This window comes from Coturnix japonica, chromosome 2, assembly GCF_001577835.2.
Source record: "Coturnix japonica isolate 7356 chromosome 2, Coturnix japonica 2.1, whole genome shotgun sequence".
Lineage (NCBI taxonomy): Eukaryota > Metazoa > Chordata > Aves > Galliformes > Phasianidae > Coturnix > Coturnix japonica.
In genome coordinates, this window is record NC_029517.1 from 20,512,056 (window position 1) to 20,539,303 (window position 27,248).

At 41.9% G+C, this 27,248-nt stretch overlaps 3 protein-coding genes across 4 annotated transcripts in view; all 3 read right to left on the reverse strand.

Annotated features, from left to right (window-relative positions):
• Positions 1-165: 165 nt before the first annotated feature.
• LOC107309008 (lanosterol 14-alpha demethylase) lies at positions 166-8,662 on the reverse strand. Its single transcript, XM_015853362.2, has 10 exons — positions 8,432-8,662; positions 7,772-7,870; positions 6,610-6,786; positions 5,186-5,312; positions 4,066-4,240; positions 3,776-3,895; positions 3,122-3,317; positions 2,525-2,620; positions 1,826-1,994; positions 166-1,227 (listed from the first exon to the last, which is right to left on the reverse strand). The coding sequence occupies exons 1-10, from the start codon at positions 8,582-8,584 to the stop codon at positions 1,049-1,051; spliced, it is 1,491 nt and encodes a 496-aa protein (XP_015708848.1). The 5' UTR covers positions 8,585-8,662; the 3' UTR covers positions 166-1,048.
• A 1,018-nt stretch (positions 8,663-9,680) lies between these two features.
• Positions 9,681-16,125, reverse strand: LRRD1 (leucine rich repeats and death domain containing 1). Its single transcript, XM_032443113.1, has 5 exons — positions 14,130-16,125; positions 13,029-13,227; positions 12,156-12,317; positions 10,659-10,779; positions 9,681-9,915 (listed from the first exon to the last, which is right to left on the reverse strand). The coding sequence occupies exons 1-5, from the start codon at positions 15,798-15,800 to the stop codon at positions 9,735-9,737; spliced, it is 2,334 nt and encodes a 777-aa protein (XP_032299004.1). The 5' UTR covers positions 15,801-16,125; the 3' UTR covers positions 9,681-9,734.
• A 1,129-nt stretch (positions 16,126-17,254) lies between these two features.
• KRIT1 (KRIT1 ankyrin repeat containing) overlaps positions 17,255-27,248 on the reverse strand; it is a 19,106-nt gene continuing 9,112 nt past the window's right edge. For both annotated transcript variants that reach the window (XM_015853351.1, XM_015853350.2), the window contains exons 10-18: positions 26,997-27,153; positions 26,640-26,747; positions 25,050-25,206; positions 23,994-24,145; positions 23,206-23,372; positions 21,112-21,199; positions 19,991-20,197; positions 19,570-19,686; positions 17,255-18,911 (exon numbers count right to left, since the gene is read on the reverse strand). In XM_015853351.1, coding sequence (XP_015708837.1) covers positions 18,843-18,911; positions 19,570-19,686; positions 19,991-20,197; positions 21,112-21,199; positions 23,206-23,372; positions 23,994-24,145; positions 25,050-25,206; positions 26,640-26,747; positions 26,997-27,153 — 1,222 coding nt within the window. In that variant the 3' untranslated portion in view covers positions 17,255-18,842. The remainder of the gene's footprint in view (positions 18,912-19,569; positions 19,687-19,990; positions 20,198-21,111; positions 21,200-23,205; positions 23,373-23,993; positions 24,146-25,049; positions 25,207-26,639; positions 26,748-26,996; positions 27,154-27,248) is intronic.

Consider the following 27,248-nt stretch of genomic DNA (forward strand, 5'->3'; position numbering starts at 1 on the left):
GGTTTGTAGCAGCTGTACTGTGATTAAAACAGGCAGACTGAGTGAGAGCACGGCGAGTACGAGGAAAGCTGTAACTAACCAACTTTGTATTTACGCGCATTTTCTCTCTCGTGGTTATGGATTAAAGAACTGTCAATGCTGAGCAGAGGAAACTTCCACAAGAGATTTCTTTACAAATTTTAATCAAAATTCCTACGAGCTGGAGCTCACAACCATTTATCACCACCACTTGTGAACCAAACACTATTCAACAATCCTGCACGAGTCAATGCAAAGCGTAACAGCATTCAGCTATTTCACTTCATGTATGGGTTACTTCCAGGTGAATGTGTTATTTACTTACTAGCGCTGTCGTCCTGTTGTTAGTCCAGTGCTCACTCCAAGCTTTCAGAGGCAGCTGCTTTTCACAGTTCAGCTTAGAAAGTTATTTGTAGCTTTCTGAAGCGAAGTGTTTTACAGACGCTCCAAGTTAAACGTTTAAATGGCTGAGTTACAAAACTTCCCTTTGAACACTTCTGCAGCCGCCCCTATCAGCTGTACTGAGATGGTTTGTAACATTTGGGTTTAGGTGAGCACTGGAAGCAGCAGCCGGGATGTCACTTTGTTCCCTTTTTGATCTGTGACTGTTTCAAAGCAGGGCACGTACGTTGCCCTCAGCCCCTCCTTCCTCATGGACTTAATGTAGTTGGGCACAGAGTTGAGGTACGGTCATAGCCCTCCTTAGCTGGGAAAAGGCAATCGTCAAATGTTTTTTAAAGCAAAGTTAATAGAAAAAACATTTCTTCACTTTAAAGGGGGGGAGGCATGCACCTTACCAGTGTTACACACATAAATGATGGCTCTTCTTACAAAAAAATCATTGAGAAATGGATAGAAGAAGCAGTTACACACAGAAACATTAAACAGTGTGGGGAAATGAAAATGCAAAGAGGGTGCAGGCCTGTTTCTACACAGAACATGGAACAGTTTCCATTTGCCATTCATTTTGTCACAATTATTTCATCCAAAGTCTGTTAGTTTGCACAACTCAAAGTTTTAGCTCCAGAATTTACAGTGACCTCCTCTTATATCTGATAACTGGGTTATTAGGTGTGTGTATCATGGTTGTGTAATTTATACTTGGAAAGTAGTCGTTGACAAGATCAAAGTCATACAAACGAAGCAAAGTGGACCAAATAGTCTTGATCTGAACGTAAGCGAAGTTCTCTCCAATACAGCGATGACGGCCTAGGAGGAAACCCATACCGAGCAATCAGAACACCTCAGTTCTGCGATCACCTGCCTACAGCTTCACTTGGAAAACCTTACATGGACTAGAATTGCTTCTTTCTAACCAGCCTGAGGCCCCAATCCTACAGATGGACCATTGTGTAACTTCTCACTTCTTGTTTCCATCAAGCTTTCACTGCAGAGAATGTTGAACATTTTGAATGGGATGGGGTTGTTTTCAGCAGAACGCGCCCATTTATGCAGCGCTGAGGAGTTTTGTAACATTCAAAAAATGGCATTGACTATCATGGTATTGTGGTCACATTTGCAAACTGTTTTGGCAGTCATGAATCTCTACATAAATTTTCGCTGCCTTAAGAAGTTTTCATATTATGAGGCTTTTTTACCATGACTTTGAGAGACTTGAATAAACTCAAATATAACATACGCTGAAGTAAGGATTTTTTGTTATTATTACTCTGAGTAACACATGCAAGCATCACTAGTGACTTCAGTTCACACTAAAAATCTTAGAGGGGAGGTTGGGTTGAGAGGAGCAGCCTGAGCTGAGCGCCACTACTGGGGAAAACACTTTCCTTCTGCCAGTGTTACTTACCAGCGCCAAACGGGATGTAGGTGAACTTCTCCCCAGCTGCCGGGTTGTCCTGGAGGTAGCGGTCAGGCTTGAAGTCCAGGGCGTCCTTCCAGGAGTCCTTCAGGCGTTGGTTAACGGTGGGAGACACGCAGACCTGATGGCCGGGGGGAATGTTGTATCCTGCGACTGTCTGCAAGAGCAGAGACAAGGCTCACACATCCCATCTCTCAGTTCTTACTGAGAACCTGTTACTTTCTGTGGTTATTTGATGTTGTTTAGCTGTTTTAAATTACAGCTTATTTAAATCCTAGTTCCCATCGTGTTTTATCAACCTTTAGAAGGTTGCGGGGCTGGATGATCTCCAGAGGTTCCTCCAAACCCCTGTAATTCTGTAATAAAGGCTACTTGTAAATCATTTACATGCTTAGGAGCCATAAAGAAATTCCAGAGATCAAAAAGCAACAAATGGAAGATAACCATAAGAGCACCAGGGCTCAAGATGAGACTCCTATGGGATTCACGCTGTCACACAGTGAAGTAAATGCCTGTCTGAAGTACAGTGTACCATTTCTTTTGGTCACTGCTGCCTTGCTGCCCTTGTCAGCAGAGCTGGAAGGGACTGGAGCAGACCAGGCGTTGCAGGACTTTGCCCAGTCAGCCATAAAAACCACCAAGCAGGGAGATTCCACCACTGAAGTTAGATCCAAAAAGTGCACTCACCTGGGGAGTTTTGGCCAGTCTCATAATGGTCATTATAGGAGGTCTAAGCCTTAAGGTTTCTTTTAGGCAGCGATCTAGCAAACTGAGATCTTTGAGCTGCAAATATAAAGAAAACAATATATCAAAATACAGCCGAGTTCATTCGATTATTATTTTACACCATTCAGAAATAAATAACTAAACCAAAGAATAAGCAGCTCTTGTTTACATGTACTTCATTTGCTACCCTGACAATTTTCCCTTTGATTCAATTACGACTAGTCGCTGTTCCATCTGACTAACCCGTCCTACAGGTGCTTTCTGATGCCTGACTAAAGAAAGAGATCACGCCACATTCCATCCCTCCTTTGTGCAGCTCATTTTAAAGTAGAGCTTGTAGGAATTGCAATTTCCACAGTAAATGCTGATTAAAAAGAAATGGCAGCAGGCTGAAAAGTACCTCCAGAGAAAGAGAAGGAGACATATTGGCAAATAGTGTCACTGCAGACTGCTTATGAATTATGATTCTAAGTTAAGGCATATGATCATACCGTCTGTTTTTAAACATACGTATCTAGAAGCACAGTAACATCATAAGGAATGATGTAACATACAAACCTGGTCGTAAGTTAATGGTGGCAGATCATCTCCACAAACGGCTTTCTGCTCTGCGTAGCACTGCTCCTGGATCGCTTTGTCTCTGGCTATGAAGAAGCCCAACCAGGCACTGGTGGTTGAGGATGTGTGCTGCCCTGCCAGGAGCAGCCCAATGAGCATCCCAGCTATCTCGTCATCCGTCAGCGGGCGGCCATCCCTACGTCAAAGGGGATTAAGTCAAAGCTGCATTCAATCAGCTTTCCAGTACAACAGTATTTACAATTTCTCCTAATTTACTTCTTTCTCCTCTTCTTGCATTGCCCACTCTAAATTCAGCAGCTAAAAGTCTAGGGGTAGGCAGAAGAGAGAGTCCTGGTAGGCAGACTCTCTGGGAGCCTTGAAGAAAATCATTACAGAAAGCCAGCAACAAGAAAGGAAGCAGAAGCAGCAGCCTGGTGAGCACTGATGATGATCTCAAAAGTCAAGATCAGCATTTATCATTAGGTTTTTCAGGCTGTGTTAGGAACATCATCAGGATCAGCTGCTGGCAATGAGAAATGCAGGACATGAGAATATTCCTTAGTTTTGACAGAATGTTCTGAACAGCTCAAGGCTGAAGTAAAACATCTGTTTATTTTCCTGTAAATTACAAGCTCCCGACCCCACTTTGCTTACTTGTATGAAGCATCAAGTAGAGTTTGGAGCATGTCATCCTCCTTCTCCTCAGCACTCCGACGCTTCTGGATAACCTTGTAGAAGATGTTCTTTATTTCTCTGTGTGCTCGGTCTCGACGCCTACAATTCAGATCACTTCTGTTAGCAACTTTGTAAGAAACAACGTGAAATCCTTGTAAAGATTGATAGGAATGGCTGGGACAGCTTCAACACAAAAAGTAGGGGAGAAAGAAAGAAAGAAAAGAAGAGGTTTAGATGAAGTGCTCAAATTGCTACAATCTTCATGGTACCTGAAGCTGGGCAGAGGTAGCCAGGTTGGCAGAAGCCACGCAGCATGAGTGAAGCCCCCATCCAGGTCCGCATACAGCTGAGCCACCTTCTCATTCAGTAAGCTTCTGATTTCTTTCCCATGCAAGCAGTGACTTGCAGTCAAGATGATCAGCTCTGAAAAGGCTTCAAACAGGTCTGAGAAAAGATGTGGGAAAAAAAATGTTACCAGAGATGCACATGAGGCAAGACGTTACATTGTACAGATTATCACTCATTCAAATCTTGTAGAAGGGGAAAAGAAAGGACCACCATACATACGCTGACAATTTTAAAGCCAGTTTTAGTTTGCTCTCTCCATAAAAGGAAGAACTTAATTTTGAATTTCTGTGGTTTTAATCAGATCTTTCAATGAGTAACATGTTAATTACATTACTTGACTTCAACAACCTGTTTTCTATGTTGCTGTTTCTAGAGCGTTTTCTAGGAAAGCTGTTAACCCTTCCGAAGCACAAACATGCAGCACAAGCTCAACCCTTAGCAAACACAGGAGTCTCAGAAAATCTTGAAATCCAAACCCATGTGTAATCAGGCAGCTTTGCAGCTTACTGAATTATTTCTCAGTATTTCTGTCACTGCAGGCTTGGAACAGTACTGGTGGGCTGTGACTAGCAGGCTAGTTGGGAAATATGGGTGGGAAGGAAAAGAAATGCACTTACATCACTAAGCTCACCTTATCGCTTTGCAGATAGCCACAAACTGAGATCTCTGACACAGGGTCCAGGAAGTCAGAGCTGTGTCTTTTCAAAGGGACTATGGAATAGGCTGAACTGACTCACAGCATGCAAAACCAGCATGATTCAGCCAGGCAACGCATATGCTCTCTACTGTCAGACTAAGCAAATGCAAGTAGAATTATCCTTTGGTCCTGACAACGATTTTCTGAGCACCCTTATTCTCCAACAGCATTAAATCTGACAAAACAAAACCTGCATTTGGCACGTTCTGATGTTCAGTGCAGCTTTGCCCTACAGCTCTTTTAACATCGCAGTAAAACATTTACACAAACATACTGTTCCATCCTGCATCAGCCTTCATTCCTTCCCAGAAAGCCTAAGTAACAAAGCATCTGATGTTGCTTACTTCTTTCTCCACTATCTCCCCAAGCTTTGAAATATTCCTTTGTTTCTTCTTCTATCAGAGTTACATGCTGTTTAAACTGAGCAATGTTTAGCCCAGTCTTGAGCATCTTCTTCTGTTCCAAAAATACCTAGAGGAATCAAAAGAGAAACAGTCAGTAAAATGTTCGTCATATTAATGTGATTAATAACTTTATATCCCTTGTACTACAAAAATAGAGAGGAGTAAAAAGGAAATTAGGGCTGTTGAGTACAACAGAGTGTCCTCCTGTCCCACAGGAACGCCTCACCACTGGCCTAGAGATGGACCTCGCTTTTAGAAGGCCCTGGAGCCTGACCTGGGAGCTCAAAGCCAAGCTACTCGCTAGGGAAGCTTCACATCCTTCTCCACTTCTTTTCTGCAGACAGACTCATAGCTGCTCAGTACCATGGACAAGTGACCAAAGATTGTCTTCCCACCAAGGGCTTTCCACTTAGTGTAAAGTTATTTACAAAACAGAAAGCACAAAAAGAATGGTTGCTTTGCAGTGATTTCCATTATCTGAATGCAGTGGGCACACCCTGGCAGAGCAGCGGTGCAGGCATGTTTTCCCTTGCAACATGGCAAGGGAAAAGCTGGATGAAAAGCTTATAGTATAAACACACCTTATCAGTGCACTGCCTCCCAAAAACATGCTGCAAGAAGTTTGGAGGGAGAAGGCAGAGATGGCATCTGAACTGATACACAAACAATGCATATCAACACAGATCATTATCAATCATAACTGATATTCAAACAAGCAGTCAGCTCCAGGGGGGTGGTTCTTCTGGAACACAACCAAAAAGACACTTTCAGGCTGAAGAGGAGACAGGATTCTGCAGTCTGCTATTCCAGACAACGTGCATAAGCACAAGAACAGCCAATGCTCATTGCAAATGCAATGCTATGTGGCACAGCTGCTTTGCTTGCAGATGAAGGCAGGCCGTACTCCACAAACATGCAGGCTGACTTTTGTCCTAGCGAGACAAGCTTTGTGGTGCCTTTGTGGTCAAATCAATAGTCTTAAATAGAGGATAAGCATGACAGAAATGTGAAATATCATTTAGAGCTCTCTCTAAAGGGAGACCTAATGTTGCTCATAAGGGAAAAGGAAACTGCAGTTAGTGACAGCCTATAAGGGAAGGAAAAAAAAACACAAACACTCAGTTGTTAGTGGTGGGATTAGACAGTTTCTAAAACAAAAAGCAGCATCCATGCTAATGGACAGTCAGGCTGTGCTATTTACTGCCTAAGTACATTCAGGCTTGATCGTCCTACTGAGACTATCAACCACACTGTGCCCACTGCTGGAACCTCAAGCCCATCATATAGAGCCAAGGACTCACAGCTGTCCAGTCAGAATGGAAACAACCCTCATTTCCTGCTCATTTTCTATGTAAAATACATACCGGGTTAGGGACATCGTAAGCCACTCCCTTTCCAAAGACTGGTGTGGTCAGCCGGGAGTACACATCCTCTGCGTTCAAGTCTTCATTTTTACTGTTGAAGAGCAGTGCAGCAGCATCGCTGCCCAGCAGGTATGTAAAGGTCTTGCCAACCATAGTGAAACTGAACACAGGGCCATACTGAGAGAGAAAACACACATTTGTTTGCAATAGGAACCCAAACCATGCAGTCGTTATCTCTTTAAAAGCTTCTACTAATCACTTCTCCTAAGAAACACATACAGACCACATAAAATAGAAATGTTTTAAGCTGTATGTGAATTCTGCTCTCAACATAAAATAACACATTACTAATAAGTCTAATTAATATTTTTAATCTTGCAAAATGTAGGACTATTAAGTTGCAAAAATGGAAATTAAAAAAGCACTAAACTACTATAGATTAACCACCAGACATGTGGGCTCCAGGAACCAACACACACTACTTTGGAGAACAGACTGGGTATGAAGTTATACACTGATCATTAGGAGCAATAGGATTTTAATGTTTAAAAGTCACCTCCAGCAGATTCCCACATACTGAATTTGTCTTTCTCCACATTAATCAAGGTGAGATTTGAGCTTATGGATATTTTAGACAAGATAAAACATGTTGGAGCATCATATTTTACTGGATGGTTTACAGCTCTACTGTCTCAGTCCATTTGTTGGGGCTATTCCAATTCCTGAGGTTCTATACTCCTGTTCTTCTGGTAGAGCTGAGCACCTCACCATCCATCCATACAGTCGCCTGCAGAGGCGTCAGCTCCATCCCAGCCTGCTCACACACACATCAGCGCAGGGCACCAATCAGCACAGAGATCAGTTCCCAATTAAAGCAAGAAATAAAACCTTGAATGCGGCTTTTAAACCTGTGTGTGATTCAGCTCTGAGCATTACCCAAAGACTTTTTAAAGACTGAATCACGAGAGCCGTTTCAGAGAACACGACTATTCCTGTAACACCGATGCACTGTACACTAAATGATGTGAAGAAGCCATGGCCTCCTGCACACCCCGCATTCCACATCTGAGGAAATAAGGGGGAATTCACAGTGAACGGATCCCAACAAGCACACAGCAATGCTTTGGCACAAGGACACACAAGGATCACAAGGACAGCACACCTTGTCGTAGGCGTTTTCCAGAAATTCAATAGGGCTCTTTCCAAACGCTATGGCATGTCCGAGGAACGGGATGCTGGATGGGATGTAAGGAGGGTGGTTCTGCAGAGGAAAGAAAAGCAGATATTGAATTTTCTTCACAGAATCACAGAATTATCAAGGTTGGAAAAGACCTAGAAGATCATCTAGTCCAACCATTACCAATACTTCCCAGCTAAATCATATTCCTCAACACAACATCCAAGCATTTCTTGAACACTCCCATGGTCGTGACTCCACCACCTCCCTGGGCAGTGCATTCCAATGCCTGACTACTCTTTCCGAAAAGTAATACTTCCTAATGTCCAGCCTGAATCTCCCCTGATGCAGCTTAAAACCATTCCCTTAACAGTAACAGTAACACAGCACCACATCCAGCCACACAAGAGCTGTGTGCAGGCTTTGCTCAAGGTCTCTGGTGCAAAAAAAGCGACTTTGGCTGACAGATGATGCTTTACACGAAGGCCAGGCCGCGTTTCAAACCACCTCCATCAGGTCTCATCGCCGCCCACCCGCTCCGAGAGCGACGCCAGGGTGTACCGCAACGGGCAGACGGCAGCGAGAGGCGCTGCCCGCGGCCCCGGCCCGCAGCCCTCCCCGACACAGCCCGTCCCCGGCACCCACCGTGCGGTCGGCTCCGACGTGTCGGCGGTATCCCAGCTGGAAGAGGTAGCCGAGGCTGAGCGCGAAGGCGGACGCGGCCAGCAGCAGCGACAGCGGGTTCCCGACGGCGGCCCGCTCCAGCAGGCTGCCGCCCACCTCCAGCAGGCTCAGCATCGTGCCGCGCTCAGCCGGCTCCGATCGTCGCCAGCCCCGAACCGCTACCGCGCGTCAAGGAGGCGTGTCCTGCTGCCGGGCGGCACGGCCCCGGCGCTGGGCTGATCTCTGCCCATGTGACGACTGCCGGCAGCGCGGCCAATGGGCGGCGGAGCAGCGCGGGGTGACGGCATCGGCCGGGCTGCGGCGGCCGCCATTGGGCGGGAGGCGGGGAGGGACCCGAGCGGGGGCGGCGCTGGGGGAGACGGGGGCGGGGGGTGCCCGGGGTGTGGGCTGTGTAAGGTGTGTGAGTGGTGTGAGCGGTGTGAGCCGTGAGGTGGCTGCTGTGCTCCGTGTGGTGGCTGCTGTGCGGCCGTGCGGGCCGGGGCAGCGCAGACAGTGAAGACAAAGAACATGCCGCTCACTGTTATCACATCTGCAACAACGCAGCTGTTTGACAATACAGATGTGTTATCCTGGGCTCCCCTGTTTCCAAACACAACCCTCCACCAGCTGGGAAGCAGCTCGTTTCGTCCTGCTTTCAGGTGAGCCAGAACAGTAGCAGCGCTGGAGCTCGGTGCCCGCTGTGTGCTTACACAATGCTCCCTCTATTTCCATACACCCTCAGAAAACACTCATAAATCGGTGCTGAATAACAGAATCACAGAATTATCAAGGTTGGAAAAGACCTAGAAGATCATCTAGTCCAACCATTACCAATATTTCCCGGCTAAATCATATCCCTCAACACAACATCCAGATGTTTCTTGAACACTCCCACGGTCGGTGACTCCAGCACCTCCCTGGGCAGTGCAATAACAGGTCAAAACCACAAACAGACACACCGTGTCTGCTCATAAACACCACTGAAACAAGGAAATCACAGCAGTGACTTAAATCATTTGTGATAGATGCACTACTGAAGTTCTCATCAGTTTGATATACGCTCTCTAATAAATTCCTTCATGTTAGAAATAAAGAAGTGCAGTTTTGATTCTTTTTTAAACAAGTGATCTTTACAAGATGAATCTAAGATTATGAACCGCTTCTAAATACACACTGAGCTCTCGTGATGCTGGTGTGATCAGTGTGATAAGAGTGAATGGGGAAAAAAAGGAACTATGAGACAAACCTTTGTTCCTTTCTTAAGTACAGGTTGTACATCGCACGTTTAGAACGTCACCAATTGCGAACAGAGCTTTAAAGCTTTGGCCTTGTTGGTGAGGTGATGCTTGCCCGTCATTACCAGAATTCTGATCAGTTTCTCTATCATTTCGTCGTACGTTAAGGCTTGGTTTTTACTGATCCAGATGTCCAGCGCCTTGATCATTTTCTCATCCAACTTAAGAGCCCTGTTTGGGAAAAGAAGTTACGAAGTAAACGTCTGAGAAAATAAAAGATTTGGAGATAGATACTACATTTTACATAGAATCACAAGGTTGGAAAGGACCTACAAGATCATCCAGTCCAACCATCCTCCCATTACCATTGCTATCACAAGCCACTAAACCAGATCTCCTACCTCCCTATCCAGACTCCTCTTGAACACTGCCAGGGACTACTATTCACCACCTTCCTGTGCAGCCATTCCAGTGCCTGACCTCTCTCTGAGAGAAAAAGTTTTTCCTTATGTCTAATCTAAATCTCCTCTGGTACAACTTGTAGCCGTTTCCTCAGGTCCTGTTTGTTGCCTGGGAGAAGAGGCCAAGCTCCTCCTCATCACAACCCCCCTTCATGACGTTGTAGAGAGCAATGAGGTCTCCCCTGAGCCTCCTCTTCACCAAATTAAACAATCCCAGCTCTCTCAGCTGCTCCTCATAAGATTTGTGCTCCAGACCCCTCACCAGTTTCATTGCCCTTCTCTGGACACATTCCAGGGCCTCAGTGTCTTTCTTGTAGTGAGGGTCCCAAGACTGAGCACTCGAGGTGTGGCCTCACCAGTGCTGAGTACAGGGGGAATAGATGCATATATTGTGTATTTAACAAACGTACTGTGAATTCTGTAATCAAAATACTGTGTATTAACTCCATATCATCGTTAATGGAAGGGGAAATGGGAAATGTAAAATGAAAAGATACTGATACAAACTCTAACCTGGTATTTTGCAGAGTATCAATGTCAGCCTGGCCAAGCTGTAGTTTCTGGCAGAAGAATTCAAAGTCTTCAGAAGGAACATCGCCAGCAATCATTTCCATTATCTTGCGCAATATTCTCTCTGAATGTAACCATATAAGACATATCATTAATAATACAGAAACATCTGTCTTTTCTATCAGATGTTTCGTAAATGCTGTTTATCTGCTTCAGGACTTTGTTATCTCCCAAACACCATTTCCAAGGTGACGTCTCCATCCTGGAGGACAGACAACCATCACCATTTTCTCCCTGACAGCCCTTGGATGCTTTTTAATCTCTTCAGTTTGAAGCAGCACAGCTCCGAGCTCCTTTTGCTTGAGGTGGAAGAGCAGGGTGTGCTTCCAGAACATACACCATGAGTTAAAGGAAGACTAAACTGGGGAGCTACATTTTTGACAGCACTTTTTATAGTAATCAACTGCCTCACAGCTCCGCCCACCATCAGATGAGAGTGAAGCAGATTGTCAGAACAACTGCACGTATCTGAACTGCTCACGGATGCTAAGAATACCATTTTTTCTCTCCCTTCCGTTGACTGAAAACAAGTGTTAAAACTGACAAGAGTTTACTGCGTTTATACTGCTTAAGGTGAAGCAGTGATTCAAATGCTCTGTTCTCTTTGATCACAGTCAAATTGTGAAAGGATTAATTTGGGCTCAGCCCAATCACTGCGGCGTCAGGAAACGCTGCATGAAACAAGCACCGCTCCCTCCAGTGGGGGATAATAGCAGGGAGAGCTGGAATAAGGTTCAACGGCGAAAATCAGCAACGGGAACGGGTCAGGGCAGCGGACTGCCGCCCTGTGACCCAGGAGCGTAACAGCAGGCAGCGCCTCCTGAGCTGAGGCGTGAGTAAGGCAGTAATGTTTTAGTCAAAAGCAAGTATAGCGCAAGGATAACATCCGATAGGCCTTCAGTGTATCGTGGTTAATAATGATGTGTGGGCAGGTCACAGAGAAGCCGGGATACAGGCAGATATTGAGATTTTGCATTCTTAAGAGCTGGAAAAGAGCTAGGGAAGCTAAGAAAGGAGGAAGATGCTATTCTGCTCTCAGTACAAATCACCCCTCTGATGGGTGGAGATGAGGTAAACTTAAGATTGTGTATTTCATTTAACTGAGTCTGGCTTTGTGATTGGAATAGAAAACTCAAGACTTCGATGTCAGTTTTCAGCTGTCAGCTTCCATGTCTGATGCAACAATATCATCTTAGTTCTTAAAGCAGTTCTCTTATCAGTGACACACACAACAATAAAATATAAATCTTGTTTATATTATGCCTATACGGTAAGAACATGCACACTAACCATCATCTCAATATTGCTGATAGTAACAGTCAGTGAGGAGCAGAAATAGAACTAATAATGACATTCCCTTCTGAAAACAATGGAGTTTCAACAGCTGCTGCTGTGGCTGCCTTTAACGCACAAAAATATCGGTGTTTGTTCTGAACATACCATCTCTTTCATCAGCACTTTGCAGATAGCATAGAATGGGATGTAATTGCTTTCCTCTACATACATCTTGTAGTGGTTCAAACAGAGAATTTCCATCAAAGTTGATGTCTTTCAGCAAGTACAGGTAACAAAGGCCAGCAGGCAGATATCTCAGCCGATTTTCTGTTGGAATACATAAGCACAATTAATTTCATCTGAAAAAAAAAAAAAAAAAAAAAAGAGTGTCCTTTGTCCAGAAGGTTTTAAATGATTTCTGTCGGAAAATATCTGGATACATCTGCAAAGAAGCCCAACTGTCTATGAAGCACAGCAGGAAGGCAGGAGGGGTCACCTCCAGGGATACCTCAGCTTGTGGTGAACACAGTGATTTTCCAGATAAACACGACTCCGTTCCTGTCTCTGCACAAGAGAACCATGAGCTTCAGGGTGAATTAAGCACAGTGTGGAACACAGTAGCTATGCTCATGTAGCAGTGATAGAACTGAGATAACAGGTTGTGCAACCCTGCTTCACACCCATCTTGTCACAGCATCTCTAACAGATTGGCAACCTGGTAAATCAGCCACCAGAAAAGGACAACAGACTGTGCTGTATCAGTGATATTGAGCGGGCATCTGGACACACAGATACACATTCCTTGCAACAGAAAAATGTCAGCCTTGCACATGACTGAACCCAGCACAATGAACTCTGCAGTCACTGCTTTGTGTATCTTACACCTTTCTTTGTCTGATGATCACACACTTGCAGAAATCACAGCACTTACACAGGTTTCAGACGGGCCTCCCACAACATCCGTGTTAAAAACACCACATTTAGTTCAGTGCTACAATTTTACTATTTTTGTAGATATTTTGAATGCTTGATACTTACCACTAAGGTCAAGGTGCTGCAGATTACTTAGTGATGTAATAGACGTGGGGAGCTGGCTGATCTCATTGTTATTTGCAATTAAATGGACCAAATCCTTCAGTTCCCCTATGCAGTCTGGCATCTCCTTTAACGCGTTATGAGAGATGTCAAGCTCCCTCAGGGAAACCAGTTTGGAAAGCTCCTCTGGGATCTCAGTCAACTGATAAAAATAAGAACACAATTCATTTATTTACACAAAACTATTTCTCTTCCATAAAAATGTTCAAATGTAACTTTCCCGCAGGCAAAATCACATTCCTTAATTTAACTCCAACAATCAAAGTTCTGTACTTTTCTAGTGGAATCTCAGTATTTTCCAATAAAAACATTGCTGCCAAGCACAGAACTTTTCAGCAGAATTCCTTAGGCTTAATGATAGAATGACAATTAAAAAGCCAGGCCTCCATTGCTGGAACTTCAAGAGAGGTTATTTTCTTGGTATCTTGGAGGCAGGTTATCTATCAAATTTCCAGCTGGGATGGAATGTGCGTGTATCCTAATAGCATTTTGTTCAGCTCTGATATTAAAAATCAGTAAATACAAACATATATTTTCCCCTTTGCAAACTATATTTCTGCTCTACTTGAACACACGAGCTTAAACATGTTTTGTTCAGCCTAGAGAAGATAAGGCTGCGGGGTGACCTCACTGCAGCCTTTCAATACCTGAAGGGATCTTACACCCAGGAGGGGAGTAAACTCTTCAAAAGGGCTGACAATAGCAGGACTTGGGGAAATGGTTTTAAGTTAAAAGAGGGAAGATTTAGGTTGGATGTTAGGGGGAAGTTCTTCACTAGGAGAGTGGTTAGGCCCTGGAACAGGCTGCCTGCCCCGTCTTGGAGGTGTTCAAGCCAGGTTGGACGGGCGCCTCCTGGGCAACCTGATCTGTAAAATGTGTATGTTGGTGGCCCTGCGGGGGGTTGGAACTACATGATCCTTGAGGTCCCTTCCAACCCAGGTCATTCTGTGATTCTGTGAACGTTAGGAAACAATTTATAACAATTTTTCAGCATAACAATCTGCACAACACAAGGTTTTTAAGCTAAAGGAAACGTTCTCTTACCTTCAACCCATTCATTTGACACACAGCCAATTTCTCCAGTGACGAAAGATGAAATATTTCAGAAGGAAAAGATGCAAACTGGTTGTTTGATACATTTAAGTCTTTAATCATTTCCAGTCTGCTGATCGTTAAAGGAATAGTCTTTATGTGATTATTTGAAATGTCGAGTGTTTTTAAAGCCTTCAAAGAACACAGTTCTTCAGGAAATGAGTCCAACTTATTGTGGTGCAGAAGAAGAACCTGAAGAGCCTCCATTTCAGATACCGCTGCTGGCACGCTACTGATTTCATTCTCGCTTACATCCAAGTAGACCAGTTTTGTGAGGCTGCACAAGCATGCAGAAAACGACGGCAGTTTATTCTTGTTTAATTCTAGATGCTCCAAATCTTTAATGTCAGAAATCCCAGGTGTTAATTCTGAAATAGAGTTGCCACTGAGATTTAAGTATTTAAGATCAGGTAGTGCACACATCACATTTGGAAACTGAGAGAGCTTATTATTGCTGAGGTCAGCTTTGGTTATCCTTATACAAGTTTTTAATTCGACAGGGATGTATGTTAATACATTTCCAGAAAGCTCTATTTTGGAGAGATCTTTTAACTGTGATATTTGTTCATCCAGCGAGTTTAGTTGATTCCCATTCAAGGAAAGCTCCTGTAAATGTTTAAGTCTGTCAATATTAGCAGGGAGCTGGGTTAACTGATTATCACACAGGATAAGATGTTTCAGCAAGGCACAGTTGCAGAGATTATCTGTAATGCTTTTGAATGCGTTCTTTGAAAGGTCCAGAAATGTAAGTTCTCTCAAATTCTCCACTTTATCTGAAAGAAACTCCAGTTTGTTATCATCAGCTCTGAGTACTTTCAGTTTTGTCAGCTGGAAAAGCTGCACAGCCAGAAATATGAGCTTATTGTGACTGATTGAAAATTCTTGTAGTTTCTTGAGCTCTTTAATATCCTTTGGTAGACTCTGAATGAAGTTCCCACATAAATTGAGATTTTCTAAATTAGGAAGGTAGCAGAGAACCCTTGGAAATATTGAGATCTGATTGGAATCCATGTTGAGCACCTTCAAGTTGTTCATGTCAGCCACAGCATCTGGCAAAGTTTTTAGCTTGTTCCCAGCAAGCTCTAATGTTTCAAGGCTTTTCAATGCAAAAGGAAATTCATCAATGTTGTTGTGATTGAGAAAGAGCTCCTTAATATTTACAAGCTTGGGCAATTCCTCAGGGAGGCATGATAACTGGTTGTGATTGACATTCAACACTCTTAGTTGATGAAGCAGTGATATTTCTGGTGGCAGCAGCGTCAGCCTGTTTCTTTCAAGATTCAGGACCTCCAGATTTGACAGGTTAAACATATTTAAGCGGAGCGTTTTAATTTCGTTGTTCTGTAAGAGCAAGGTTTTTATATTTTCGCCTTCAGAAGCAGACAGAAGCACGTCCCGGAGCCCTTTATCACTTAGTCTAAGTGTGAAACTCCTTTCTTCTGTAGGCGACAAGGTTGAGCTGTTTCCATCACTTTCAGCATTCGCTGCTGATGGTGACAAGCCATCATGCTGTGAAATTTCACTCCCACTTTCCACAGCTGGGTCAGCTACTCCAGCAGCCTCTGATGAACGTAATGATTCTTCCCTGGCACTGTCATCAGCATCGCTGTGAAAGCTCTCCATTTCTTCTATATTTAGACCACCTGGCGTATCATCTTCCTTCTCCAGAGACACCGTTTCTTACTAAGTCTCCATACATGAGTCCTTCAGACAGACTTATTTTTTTGCCCCCTAATTTTGGAGCACACCCAAGCTAAGCTACCAACATGGGGAAGCCGCGGTGTTTTCATAGGAACTCTTCGCGGTCACTGAAGCAGCAGCAGCCGCCCATACCCAGCCGAGGGGCTCCCTCAGCTCCTCCTCAGGAGCAATGCCGCCTTCCCCGCGCCGCGGGCAGGACCAGCCCTGACCTCGATCCTCTGCCTCCAGCCCCGGCCCGGCCCAGCAGCAGGCACAGCACAGCGCAGCGCAGAGCAGATCCCGCTCCCTCAGGGCGGCCGCCCGTTGCCGCGGTAACCCCCGGCGCGGTGCCTCCCGTTCGGCGCCGAGGAGCGGTTGCTCACGCTGCACCACAAGAGGGCGGCTCGGGCTGCGAGCGGGGCTGGCGGCCGCCGCCGTGCTAAGCACCTTGCTTTATTGACTGCTGTCAGGGTACGGAGCTACAGCCTTACCGCAGCCCCTCCGCTGAAGGCCGGGCACGGATTTGGGCTGTTCTTTATTAAGTTTCACAGCACTGCTGCCCAATGCACGGCTAGCGGGGTCAGGCGGCCCGCCCTGCCTGCAGCACAGGCTGACAAGTAACTGCTCCAGAGATAAAACCTGCTTTTCACAATGTGCATTTTCAGCTGCCCAGCTGGAACGCAACAGAAGTCCTCACTTTGTCACCTATAAAGTTCGACTATTAGTCTAAAACATGCGTATGGTGATCAGCTTGGATCGTTTTATCTCCTGCTTACAAAAGCAGGATTTTCAGACCTACCCTTCTTGCAGCTTTTTCAGTTCTACTGTCACAGAATCACAGAATGACCCGGGTTGGAAGGGACCTCAAGGATCATGTAGTTCCAACCCCCAATATGTCAGTATAAAGAAAGCTGGTAGTGTCCTACAGCGCTGCCTCGCTCTCTGCTCCCATCGCGTTTCCCCACCCCCCAACAGAAGGATGACACTCACCCTCCTCGTTCCAACACCACGGTGGCACCTCCAGTCCCTGTCTGCCAGCAGCCTGCCCGGAATCAAACAGTTCCCATTTTTCCAATCCATTCCCGAGCTGTTCCCAAAGCACACAGTGAGGTCCTCTGTGTACCTTAATCTGCAATCACCTGGAACCCTCCCTGCGATCCTATCTCGTGATCACCCTACAGCACTTGCAGGGATTACTCAACCCATTTCCCAGGTGCACAGCAGTGTGCACCCGAACTTCTAATCACTGTGGAAGCCTTCCCATGATCCTATCTCACCATCATCTTCCAAAACCTGCAGGGATCAGCCTGTTCAACAAGGCTGTGGCAATACCACCTGCTTGATAAGACATTTCATGGCACTTTGATGCTGGCTGCAGTTAATACAAACAACAAAGGTGACTTGTAAACAATTTATTAGGTAGTAATAAATAAGAATCTCAGCAGAAAGAACTGTACAGCAATAAGGCATATTAATACTATTGTTAGATATGCAACTGTGACATGCATCAACATTTTACCTCTAGTTTTGTAACAAAGTGCTGTGTAGAGAAGGGTACTTCTGATACCAGTGCCACAGTAGCAAGGATGCTACAAAGGAACCTGACTGTTGCATTATTTACCAGAAATAGAAGATAACAATCCATGAAGATTCACTGCTAATTATGCCCATTAAGTAGTAAAGCTGCTAAGAAGACTTCAAAATATCTTCTGTTCATTTTCTAAACTTTTTTAAAACTTTAATTTCTTAAAGTGTATGTTCTAGTAGTGAGGTACTATTAAAGGTACTACAAAACAGCACAGTTGGGGTTTTGTTTCTCTTTACAAAATATTGCACACTGTTTTAGCATGCAGCTTACATGGAAGGAATAGTCAAGTGCACTTAAAACCCTGAAACACAACCAGCATTTGTAGAGGTGTATTATGAATACTTTGTGAAGTACAAAGACATTTCAGAATCCATAGGGTCCCCCCATCTTACGCTTGAGACCTAATTTGTTAAGACCCAGCTGTGACTTTGTAAAGAGCAGGAAGAATGCTTATAAACTTGCAGGTTAAACAGTAATTGTAGCATTAAGTCCTGCATTCTCAAGAAACTGGAATAAGCAATGAGAAGGAAAGCTAGTTGAACAGAATTAACTTAGTACCCCCTGTATGAGTTCTTTCTTGTTACTGAAGATGTGTTGCAATCCAGGGTAAGATTTATTAAACGATCTGAAGACCTCTGTGTGAGGTTTGTTTGTTAATCTCCTCCTTCTCCATATACAAATGTTTTATATTGCACGGCAAAAGTAAAAGTCCAGTTTTCTTACAAGCACGCTAAACATCAAATATGGCTTTTGAAGATTTAAAGTAGTTCCCTTTTGACAACTTCATGCAGTATTTTACAATAAATGTGAATACAAAGTATGAGAAATCAGAGTAAAAATAAAGCCAGCTACAACGTTTGTCAGAAACCAAGTAAGAGTTTATCAAAAGCAGTTGCTCAAAAGACTGCCTGGTCTCCCAGTCATGCTTAATCAAGAGCATTTTAAAAATGAAGTTTGTCTAAAAAATACTGTAACATATACAACCTCCTCGATGCTCCACAGAAAGACATGCAAGGTGAAGGTGTTAACTGAGATGTGCTTAATGGCACCGTCAGCCCCATCAACCTTTGGGAATGAAGTTTCCAGATTGATTCTCTTCCAGCAGTCAAGAATGGCTCTTGATTCACTCTTGTTCAATTTGGTAAAGCATTTAAATGTCGCTAGCTTTCACTGGTAGCTCAAGCTCTACAGTAGCTTATATACGAAATGAAAATATTTATAAAAATAACAGATATGTCGTATAGATCTTTACAAAAATAAATCATGCAGCTTCTGTACAAAGTTAAAAAAACTGTACAAATGGGTTTTTCTCTTGTGTAAAATTCACGTACATGGAAGCCTTCTGTTAGGTGAGAATTTTTTGCTTAGCCATAAGATGCCGTTTCTTCATCTGTCCGTCATTCGTTTCTTTCAGTAGGCATTAATTGGCCGTTTAATTTCATCAGAAGTTTTACGATGAGTCCTGCCTATATAAGGGTACGCAATTAAATTCAAATCAGCATTTCACAACAGTTGCACAATCCATTTAAGTATACGGTACATGCAAGTATACAAAAATAAGTCAGAAGTTGCATCATTTTAGAAATAACAGTGAAACGTAACAGCAGGTTTTTTTTCCTTATAAATCATTAAATGTTTTTCCAAACATTAAATCACTTCTTCCTCTCCCTATCCAAATTCTTACGATGTAAAAATCAAAAGGTAACTACTGTCAAACTATACAACATAGTCAAAGCTGCAGTTTTGTCACAACACCTTCAAACATGACATATGGTCTATGATGATATTCGGCAATTCAAACTCCACTAGTTTTGACAGAAACATTACCAGCTCTGACTCTGTGATTCATGTCGTATCTGGAATTATCCTTAGGGTCTATGGGATTGGGCACATGCAACAAGCAGTTTTCACTAATGACTGCAAGTTTATTCTTACGTATTTAGAATACTAAAGGCTTCACATGCTGTAAGAACAAGTGAACACCCTGAAATACTGAGAAGAGTTCTCATCTGAAAATCGCTTCAGGGCAGAGTTTGGGTGGATCTTCTTTTATACAGCATGAGGGTCAACCACAAGAGAGAAGGAACATGTATCTGGTCCAGGATGAAAAATGTCAATGCTTACCTGTTTGGTATGCACGATGAAACTCATTTTGTTTTCCAGACTGTGTATTTGAAAGCATGTGTCTCCATCTCCCAACTGCCACATAAAGCAGCCATACTTCAAGCTGAGCAGTAAAGCCTGCAATGAAATGTAGTAAACAGTCATTCAGAAAACACTGTCCCTACTTACAGGTGGAACTTGCCTTATTTTGCTTAAGACAGGATTCCACCTAAGTGGAACAGTATGTTCCATAATCAAGCTGTAACTTATAAAGTAGTCAAGTTGAAAAATACAAGGCTTTCTATCAGCAGTGCTTTTTGAAGACTTCAGAATCTTGGAAATCTTCACGGTCAATTTAGATGTGAGATGTCTGCTGACACAAAGAATTTAAGCCAACAGCATTAAACTTAGCAGGTTTCATTGGCAGTTCACTTAAGCTGACCTTTGTTTCCATGTTCAGGAGATGCAGCCCTTTCACATTTACTCCTACGTAGACTTTGATGACTTTATGGCTACTTGAACTTGCTTTGGTGAATATCTGTCCCGTGAAAAAAGCTGCTCCGTAAGTTGGAATTTCCCAGCAGTTCTGCAGAAACATGCGCTGAAGGTGATGCATCTCTTTACTTACACCTTCACTGGTGCTGAGGTTCTAGAAAGAAAAGAACGATGGCAATCAATAAGTCTTTCAAAATAACTGCATTTATTTGAAGAAAATAACACAGTTCAGTGGAATTCCCACTAAACTGGTATTCCCCAAGTGCTTGCCCAATAATCATTCCCCTACATGTAAATTAATGCCTAGAGCCACAGAAAGTCTCCGGTGCCAAAACAGACTGAGAATGTAGGTCCCTGTATGAGCCTCAGAAATCTGAATTTCTGAATTCTGAAACTAAGGGACAAAAATTTAGCATGGCCACACATGAAATTAGAAGGCATAAAAGAGAACATAAGTCTTTAGCAATTAGGGGGAGTGTAATTGTGGGTGGGACCAACCTCTTTGGTTCCACACCCTGCATTACAACTTAACTGATTGCTGCAGCCATTTTTTAAAATATAAAATGTATATTTGGAGCAAAGACTGCAACTCCTTTCTCCTTCTCCTGTACCTAAAAATAACAGCTTAAGAGCAGAAGCCTAGAATGCAGCACTCACTCCTACATCTAATACAAGAAAGAGTAAAGAATACTCTGCTGTGTCCTCTGCTATACCACAGTCTTAGGAAGAACATTATCTTCCCCTTCTTCATCTGCATTATTAAGAACAGGACTGATGTGCTGGTTTCTGACAGAAGAGGTGTAAACACCAGGAAAAAGTTAATTACTGTGTAACTTTGATTCAAACAATGAGGGGCAAAGCCTGAAAATAATCGTATTTATTTCTAAGAAACATACAAGCTGTAAACGTACATAATAAGAGCATTCCAATAACAACCCATTCAAAAAGTTCATAACATACACATTTCCAGATTATATATACACCAACATTTTTGTTCATTAGCTGACAATCAAACAGTCAAAAATACGTTTAAGACAGGATTTCCTATGGTTTTTCTATTTGTCCTACCTTGTATTCATGAAGTATTCTGTTTGTCCAATGAGGAGCTTTACTTTTTAGTTTAGTGATTGGTACTATGGATTTGAGATTTTCTTCACTACGGGAAAAAACAAAGCAGAAAACAAAAAACCCTTCATTAAAAAGACATAAGAACTCAGAGCAGTGTCTGCCAGTTTTTATCTTCAAGCCACACACACAGAGCTAGACAGTCAGCTCCTATCACACGCTGCCTCATTAACTGAGAAGCCTTCCTGAAATTGAAACTAAGGCTTCCTAAAATCTAGTGGAGTTTTAAATTAATGGCAATCCAGTTGATTCTGTATTAACCACTTTTGTGTCATGCATCATGGACATGGCAGGGAGAGAAAATGCCAGCAGCAGAATGTGTGACCTTTACTTGATTAAAGACTAGTTTGGAAACCAAAATTAAATAGGGACAGTCACTTAAACCAGAATATCAAAAGATGACAGCTTGTAGGTACTCTTCCCTCGACTGCTCTATTCAGTACCACCTGTGACTAGGCCCATTCATCTCCATGTGAAAAGAAGATACCACATAACATGAAAGTGAAGCTATTTGTATGAAGAGCCTTTTTAAATGGAGGCAACAGACACTAAAGGCAGACTGTACTAATTCACACAATTAATATATGTTTCACCCTTTAAACTAAATTTGTCAGTAACTGCATTATCAAACAGCAAACTTGCAAGGAATAATGCATCCAGATCCTTAAGGTCAAGGATACTACCATTCAAACAACAGCCTGGTTGTTTTCTAAATGGCAAATCTTCTGATAAACATTTATGTCAATTACAAAGAAGTTCATCAGTTTGAAGACCAGACCAATGTATTTTTCAACATCTTCATTTGAACACAGATAGCAAACATATCCCAGTGATCACAAGACTCTTCTATCTGGTCCAAACTGTCTTTTCAAGTAGTCTTGTTCATATGGCCAAACACTTCCACTGAGCAGGATCAATCTAGAGTCACAGCGCTGAGATGCTGAGGAAAGGTAGTTTGGTATTAAACTCAATTGCATTTAACTGCAGGTTCCTACAGGTGTGGGCAGTCCCACTCAAACTCAGTTTTCCTTACACTCAGTCTACCAACTGTGTAACTGCAGGACAAGATGGGTAGGCAGCTGAAACTACTGAAAAGCCTACCCAAAAGTTTTCTGGTCAGTGAGTTTACTCATTTAGCTTATCCTGTAAGCTAGGTACATTTAGGCACAGTCTCTGTACCTAATAGTGGGCTGAGAAAGCAATGAACAAGGACAATAGTACAGCCAGGTCTTTCAGATGCAGCTCACACTTAAAATCGGTGTAACTGCAGCAGAAAATGCAGATGATGTACAGATGGTGGAGTATGCAACCAAGAAAAGCAAGGCAGCAGAGCTCAGCTGAAGCTGTGAAGGAAAGGAGATAAGAACTATAGTAGCATCCTAGAACAGCACATCTGCTGTTAGATGAATGAACTGGGGTGGAGATGGTTGGGGGGCTGGAGTGAAGATTCACACAGCAGAGAAGTGAAATCCTGATGTGTTTTGATATCGGCGCAGAAAAGTATGTGGGAGCATAAAAACATATCCTAGAACAGCTCAGCCACAGTTCTGCAGTTAAGAGAAGAAAAAGGGGAGAGAAAAGGACCATCTGGCAGAGCACTACTGGTGCTGTATTTCTGACAAATTTAGTGTAGGATTACACACATTCCTCCCTGAAAGAGGAGGATCATTCTTAAAAGTTGTTCTAAATGAACACTGTAAGGTGTTCCTTCTGCAAAGTCCAAAACCTCACTCCTGACAAAACTCTTCATTTGCCTGAGCACTGTTACTCATTTTTGTATTAATGTATCTCAGCACAGACTCACATAATGCAGAACCTCTGTTCCCAGCCTCGGACTGCAATAATTAAAATCAGCATGTTTTTCAGACACCATGCTTAACTTCTGTTAATGCTACCAGTATTACGCAGCTGCTCTGAACTACAGCTCATTAATGGAGAAGACTAATAAAAAAAAATGCCATATCTAAAATTTGATATTTCCACAGTTAAGTGGAACTATCTAAGAATATTTCATTTAAAGACAAAAGACATACGTACTTCAGAAAGCCCTGTTTATGTTTCTTGCTCTCATAATTTCCATAAACTATTTGTAGAAGGAGACTTGCCAGGGTGATCAGCTTGGCATCAGGCGATGTATAGAAACCTTTCAGTAAATTATATCTGGCTTCATCAAAAAGAATAAGAATAGCCAACGGATCCTCAATCTGTTTAAAAGATTTAAATAGCATTAACTCTCTTTAAAAAGAAAATGAACTTAGAAAAAAAATTAATACAGTTCCTCTCTGATTCAGAGGTAGGAGAAAAAATGTGTGATGCTGCTTTGCATACATTTTAGTAATGCTTTGTAACAGAAAAAAATGAAACAATTATTGTGACTGACTTAATTCAAGACTTCAGTGATCTAATGCATTTCAAAGGTAAAGGTGACTAATGTACAATGCCCAATCGAAAGTTCACAGAAATTTTGCCATGTTTTTTTACCCACAAATCCATTTTGAGTATGTTTGAATATTCTCATTTAATTAATTAAATATTGGAAATACCACAGAACGAGGAAAAAAAAGAAAATAAGGTACGTTATTACTACGTGAATGACAAACACAGAGACCAGGCCACAATTGAGAAGGTGAGAAATTAGATTCTGAATAAGTGTAGAGCAGGAATAGGACAGAAATCGATGACTCAAACTCTCACAGAAAAGGCAAGGAGATGAGAGATCTGGTCTAGTTAAGTACATAAATTCAGTCATTAAACACACTGAGTGGTGGTGTTCAAGGTGTTCTAATTCTGACCATGATTTCATGCTATCACTTCTAAGTGCAGACCTTTTTTTCTATTTCTAGTGGAAGTCTCACATCTCTTCTCAGGAAAAGCTGGGATGTTTCCCTCTGAGGATCCAGGTTTGTCAGTTCAGTGAAAATTTCAGGCCAGTCTCGAATATGCTGCAAAGGCTTGTGGAATGGCTTCAATTGGAGGCCTAGGAAATATCAGAGTTTTGTTTATATATAAACAGTAATAACTCAGCATATACCTATATGGGTGATTCGATGCTGTACCAGAGCAAGAATATCAGAAACTGAGGATTCATTTAAAAAAACATTTTTTCCATGTTTTCTAAACTGCTTTATATAAAAGGTTTTCATGATATGGATTTATTGACGAAACTATTGACATATATTTAATAAATGCACTAATGATGAACCTTCATTATTTTCAGCTTCCCAAGAGTGAATTTGTATTTAAACATGCAATGGAATACCAAGATGGACCACAAAACCACAAGTTAAGGACCTCCAGAAAGCGAGCAGCCACGTTAAATAAAATCAAAATAGCAAAAACATTACAGACTCATTCTCAACTATTATGAGAGAAATGCCATATCCAAAAGTCAGATTTTTGATGGAAAAATATACAGTTTATCTTACAAATGTACTTTCCATTTTTTGAGAGATAAACTACTCAGAACAGACATTTGTTTCTACCTGTAAAATGTCTTGATTCTTAACAGGCTACAATAATTCAAACTTACAGTTCACCTGACCATATGAGAGATGAGAAATCAACACAGAGCTTCCAACTATCATATACTGCAGTCCGTATCTTCAGTAGTGCTCATTCACTTATCCAGCCTGTCTCTGAGATTAGTGCTAGCCCATTTTCTAGCAGTGAGGAACCAGAACTTTGTATTTATCCTATTTTCACTGCTCTGGCTTTTAAATTATATGTAAAACTTCAAAGGAGCTATTATATGGAACATCTTTTCACTAATATCAGAAAGCATATTTCCAATTTTCCTAAGAAAAAAACATGTTTTTAAAATATAAATTTTAAAAGTGCAATAAACCATCAAGTTTATTCCAACTATATTCCTTGTAACTTACTGAGGTTCTCAGAACAGATCCAGATAGTAAAGTATTGCTGGGTTTCTTGAGACAAACGCATCCCTTCCATTATTTGCTGCACAGTGGTATTGTTTCCATGTTTCAACTCCACAGAGCGGTATGACCCATCCATACGATAAATTCGTGCCTTTTCGTACTACATAAAAAAATCAATTTATTGTCATTAATATTGATCTGTTAAAGCTCTTTCTGTTGGTGTTTGTGAAATATTTAAGCAATTTCACAACAATTCATTAGAATCCACACTACTGAGAAAAATAACACTGCACAACTTTGTATTTCTGTTTATGAAAACTCTGCATTTTGTGACCTACACAAGTTCTTTTACTGGGCTTTTTACTACAATAACTATAGTATAGGTTCTACGTACATATTGAAAACTTCACTTCTGTTTTAACTCAAAGGCAAACAGGACTAAGTTTTTGGAGAGTTTGGGCTCAACTGCCTAAGCATATCATGAAACAATTACCTCGCTATTACCAGCATGTTATAAATTATTCCATTAACCATTAGTCTAATCTTACAGGGCTAATTTTTCAAGAGGAAAGCACCACCACTGATACAGATCACACGACAATACACACAGAATCACAGAATCACCAAGGTTGAAAAAGACTCAAAGGATCACACAGTCCAACCATCCACCAGTCACTAATAGTTCTCACTAAACCATGTCCCTCAACACAACACCCAAACTGTTCCTTGAGCACCTCCAGGGTTGGTGACTCCACCACCTCCCTGGGCAGCCCATTCCAGTGCCTGACCACTCTTCCAAAGAAGTAATAACAATCTCACTAAGATCCTTTAGCCCTTCTTTAACATTACAGAAAACAAATTATTTTTCTTGACAGAATTCCCACAGTGTTCAATGGCTTCCACATGTGCCCAGAGAATGCTTCCTAAAAGACTGACTTAAACCGGGTACTTAAAGCATAAACATGCACACACATAAATTAATGAAATACCTTGTGTACCTCTCTCTACTATGCTAAATGTTCCAGCATCCTGAATAAAAAAGTTTACTTTTTTATTATTATGTTTTATTTTATATTATTATTTATTATTTTACTGCCACCTACCCACAAAGGAAAAAACAAATGGTATTAAACCATTTGGCCTATTTTCAATCTACTTTAGGAGGAGGAGTCACACTGTAATTTTGTTTCCAACCTAGTTAGAACGCCACTGACTGCTAAGAAAGCCTACACTGACTAAATGATAAAAAGCCAATTTGTAGAAGTCTAAATTTAATGAGCTGAATGTTCCTGCTTATTAGCCCATAAATAGATAAGGCGTAAAGAAAAATAATGGTTATATAATCAAAAGTAGCTGACAATAGAAGATCAACAGCTGATGTGACATTCCTACAAATAAATCAAATAACAAGTCCTAATAAATACAGACAGGATCATCTAAAGAGACAAAATGCTTGTTTGTCAATATTCACATTAACCGTTTAAGTATACTGCACATTTCCACTAAAAGGTCTTAAATGAGCCTAGCCTAGTTCTTCAGCTCTCTATATAAATCAAATATAAACTTCAAGCTCCTTAAAACACAGATACGTACAGGTTTATTTATGGCATCTTTCAGCAGTTTTGCAGTTTCTTCCCACTCATTTTGTTTGTTCTCTTCACAGACATTCAGTGGAGACCTTCCCTGTTGATCAGTAATGTGCTACAAACAAAGAGAAACACTGATAATGCATTGCTTTGACTGGAGTTAGGCAAACATTTACACGTGTTCGAGATAACTGATAAACAATGAAAAAAAAAGTAGAGGTAATGAAAAATAGTTAACTATTTTTTGGCAGTCACTCAATGAGATCATTGTGTTTAAACGTTTTAGTATGGACACAAAGTATTTCACATGCACAAGCTAGAAACACATGCTAAATCGCTGTTTCTGAACACAAACAGAACTTACTCTGTCAATTTCTGGATGATTCAGGAGAATTTGTACTATTTCAGCATGCCCACCCCCAGCTGCAAAATGTAGAGGAGAGCTAAGCTGGCCATTCAAAAGATTTGGATTGCACTTTCCTTTCTCCAGTAGCATCCGAGTAGCTTCAACTTTTCCATACCTGCAGACAGATTAAAAATGTAACATACACAGCAAATATAAACTAATATCTTCTCCAGATACTTCTAAATTAAAAAAAAAAAAAAAAAAAAAAAA

What these genes read in the sequence shown, in the direction of transcription:
- LOC107309008 (XM_015853362.2), bottom strand. Translation starts at nt 8,584, where the DNA reads ATGCTGAGCCTGCTGGAGGTGGGCGGCAGCCTGCTGGAGCGGGCCGCC. An exon ending in GGGAGATAGTGGAGAAAGAA is followed by an intron (nt 4,241 to 5,185) that starts GTAAGCAACATC and finishes ATCTTTTCTCAG; the next exon opens with ACCTGTTTGAAGCCTTTTCA. An exon ending in CTACATCCCGTTTGGCGCTG is followed by an intron (nt 1,228 to 1,825) that starts GTAAGTAACACT and finishes GTTTCCTCCTAG; the next exon opens with GCCGTCATCGCTGTATTGGA.
- LRRD1 (XM_032443113.1), bottom strand. Translation starts at nt 15,800, where the DNA reads ATGGAGAGCTTTCACAGCGATGCTGATGACAGTGCCAGGGAAGAATCA. An exon ending in GTCAAATGAATGGGTTGAAG is followed by an intron (nt 13,228 to 14,129) that starts GTAAGAGAACGT and finishes TATTTTTATCAG; the next exon opens with TTGACTGAGATCCCAGAGGA. An exon ending in GATACTCTGCAAAATACCAG is followed by an intron (nt 9,916 to 10,658) that starts GTTAGAGTTTGT and finishes TTTCCCAAACAG; the next exon opens with GGCTCTTAAGTTGGATGAGA.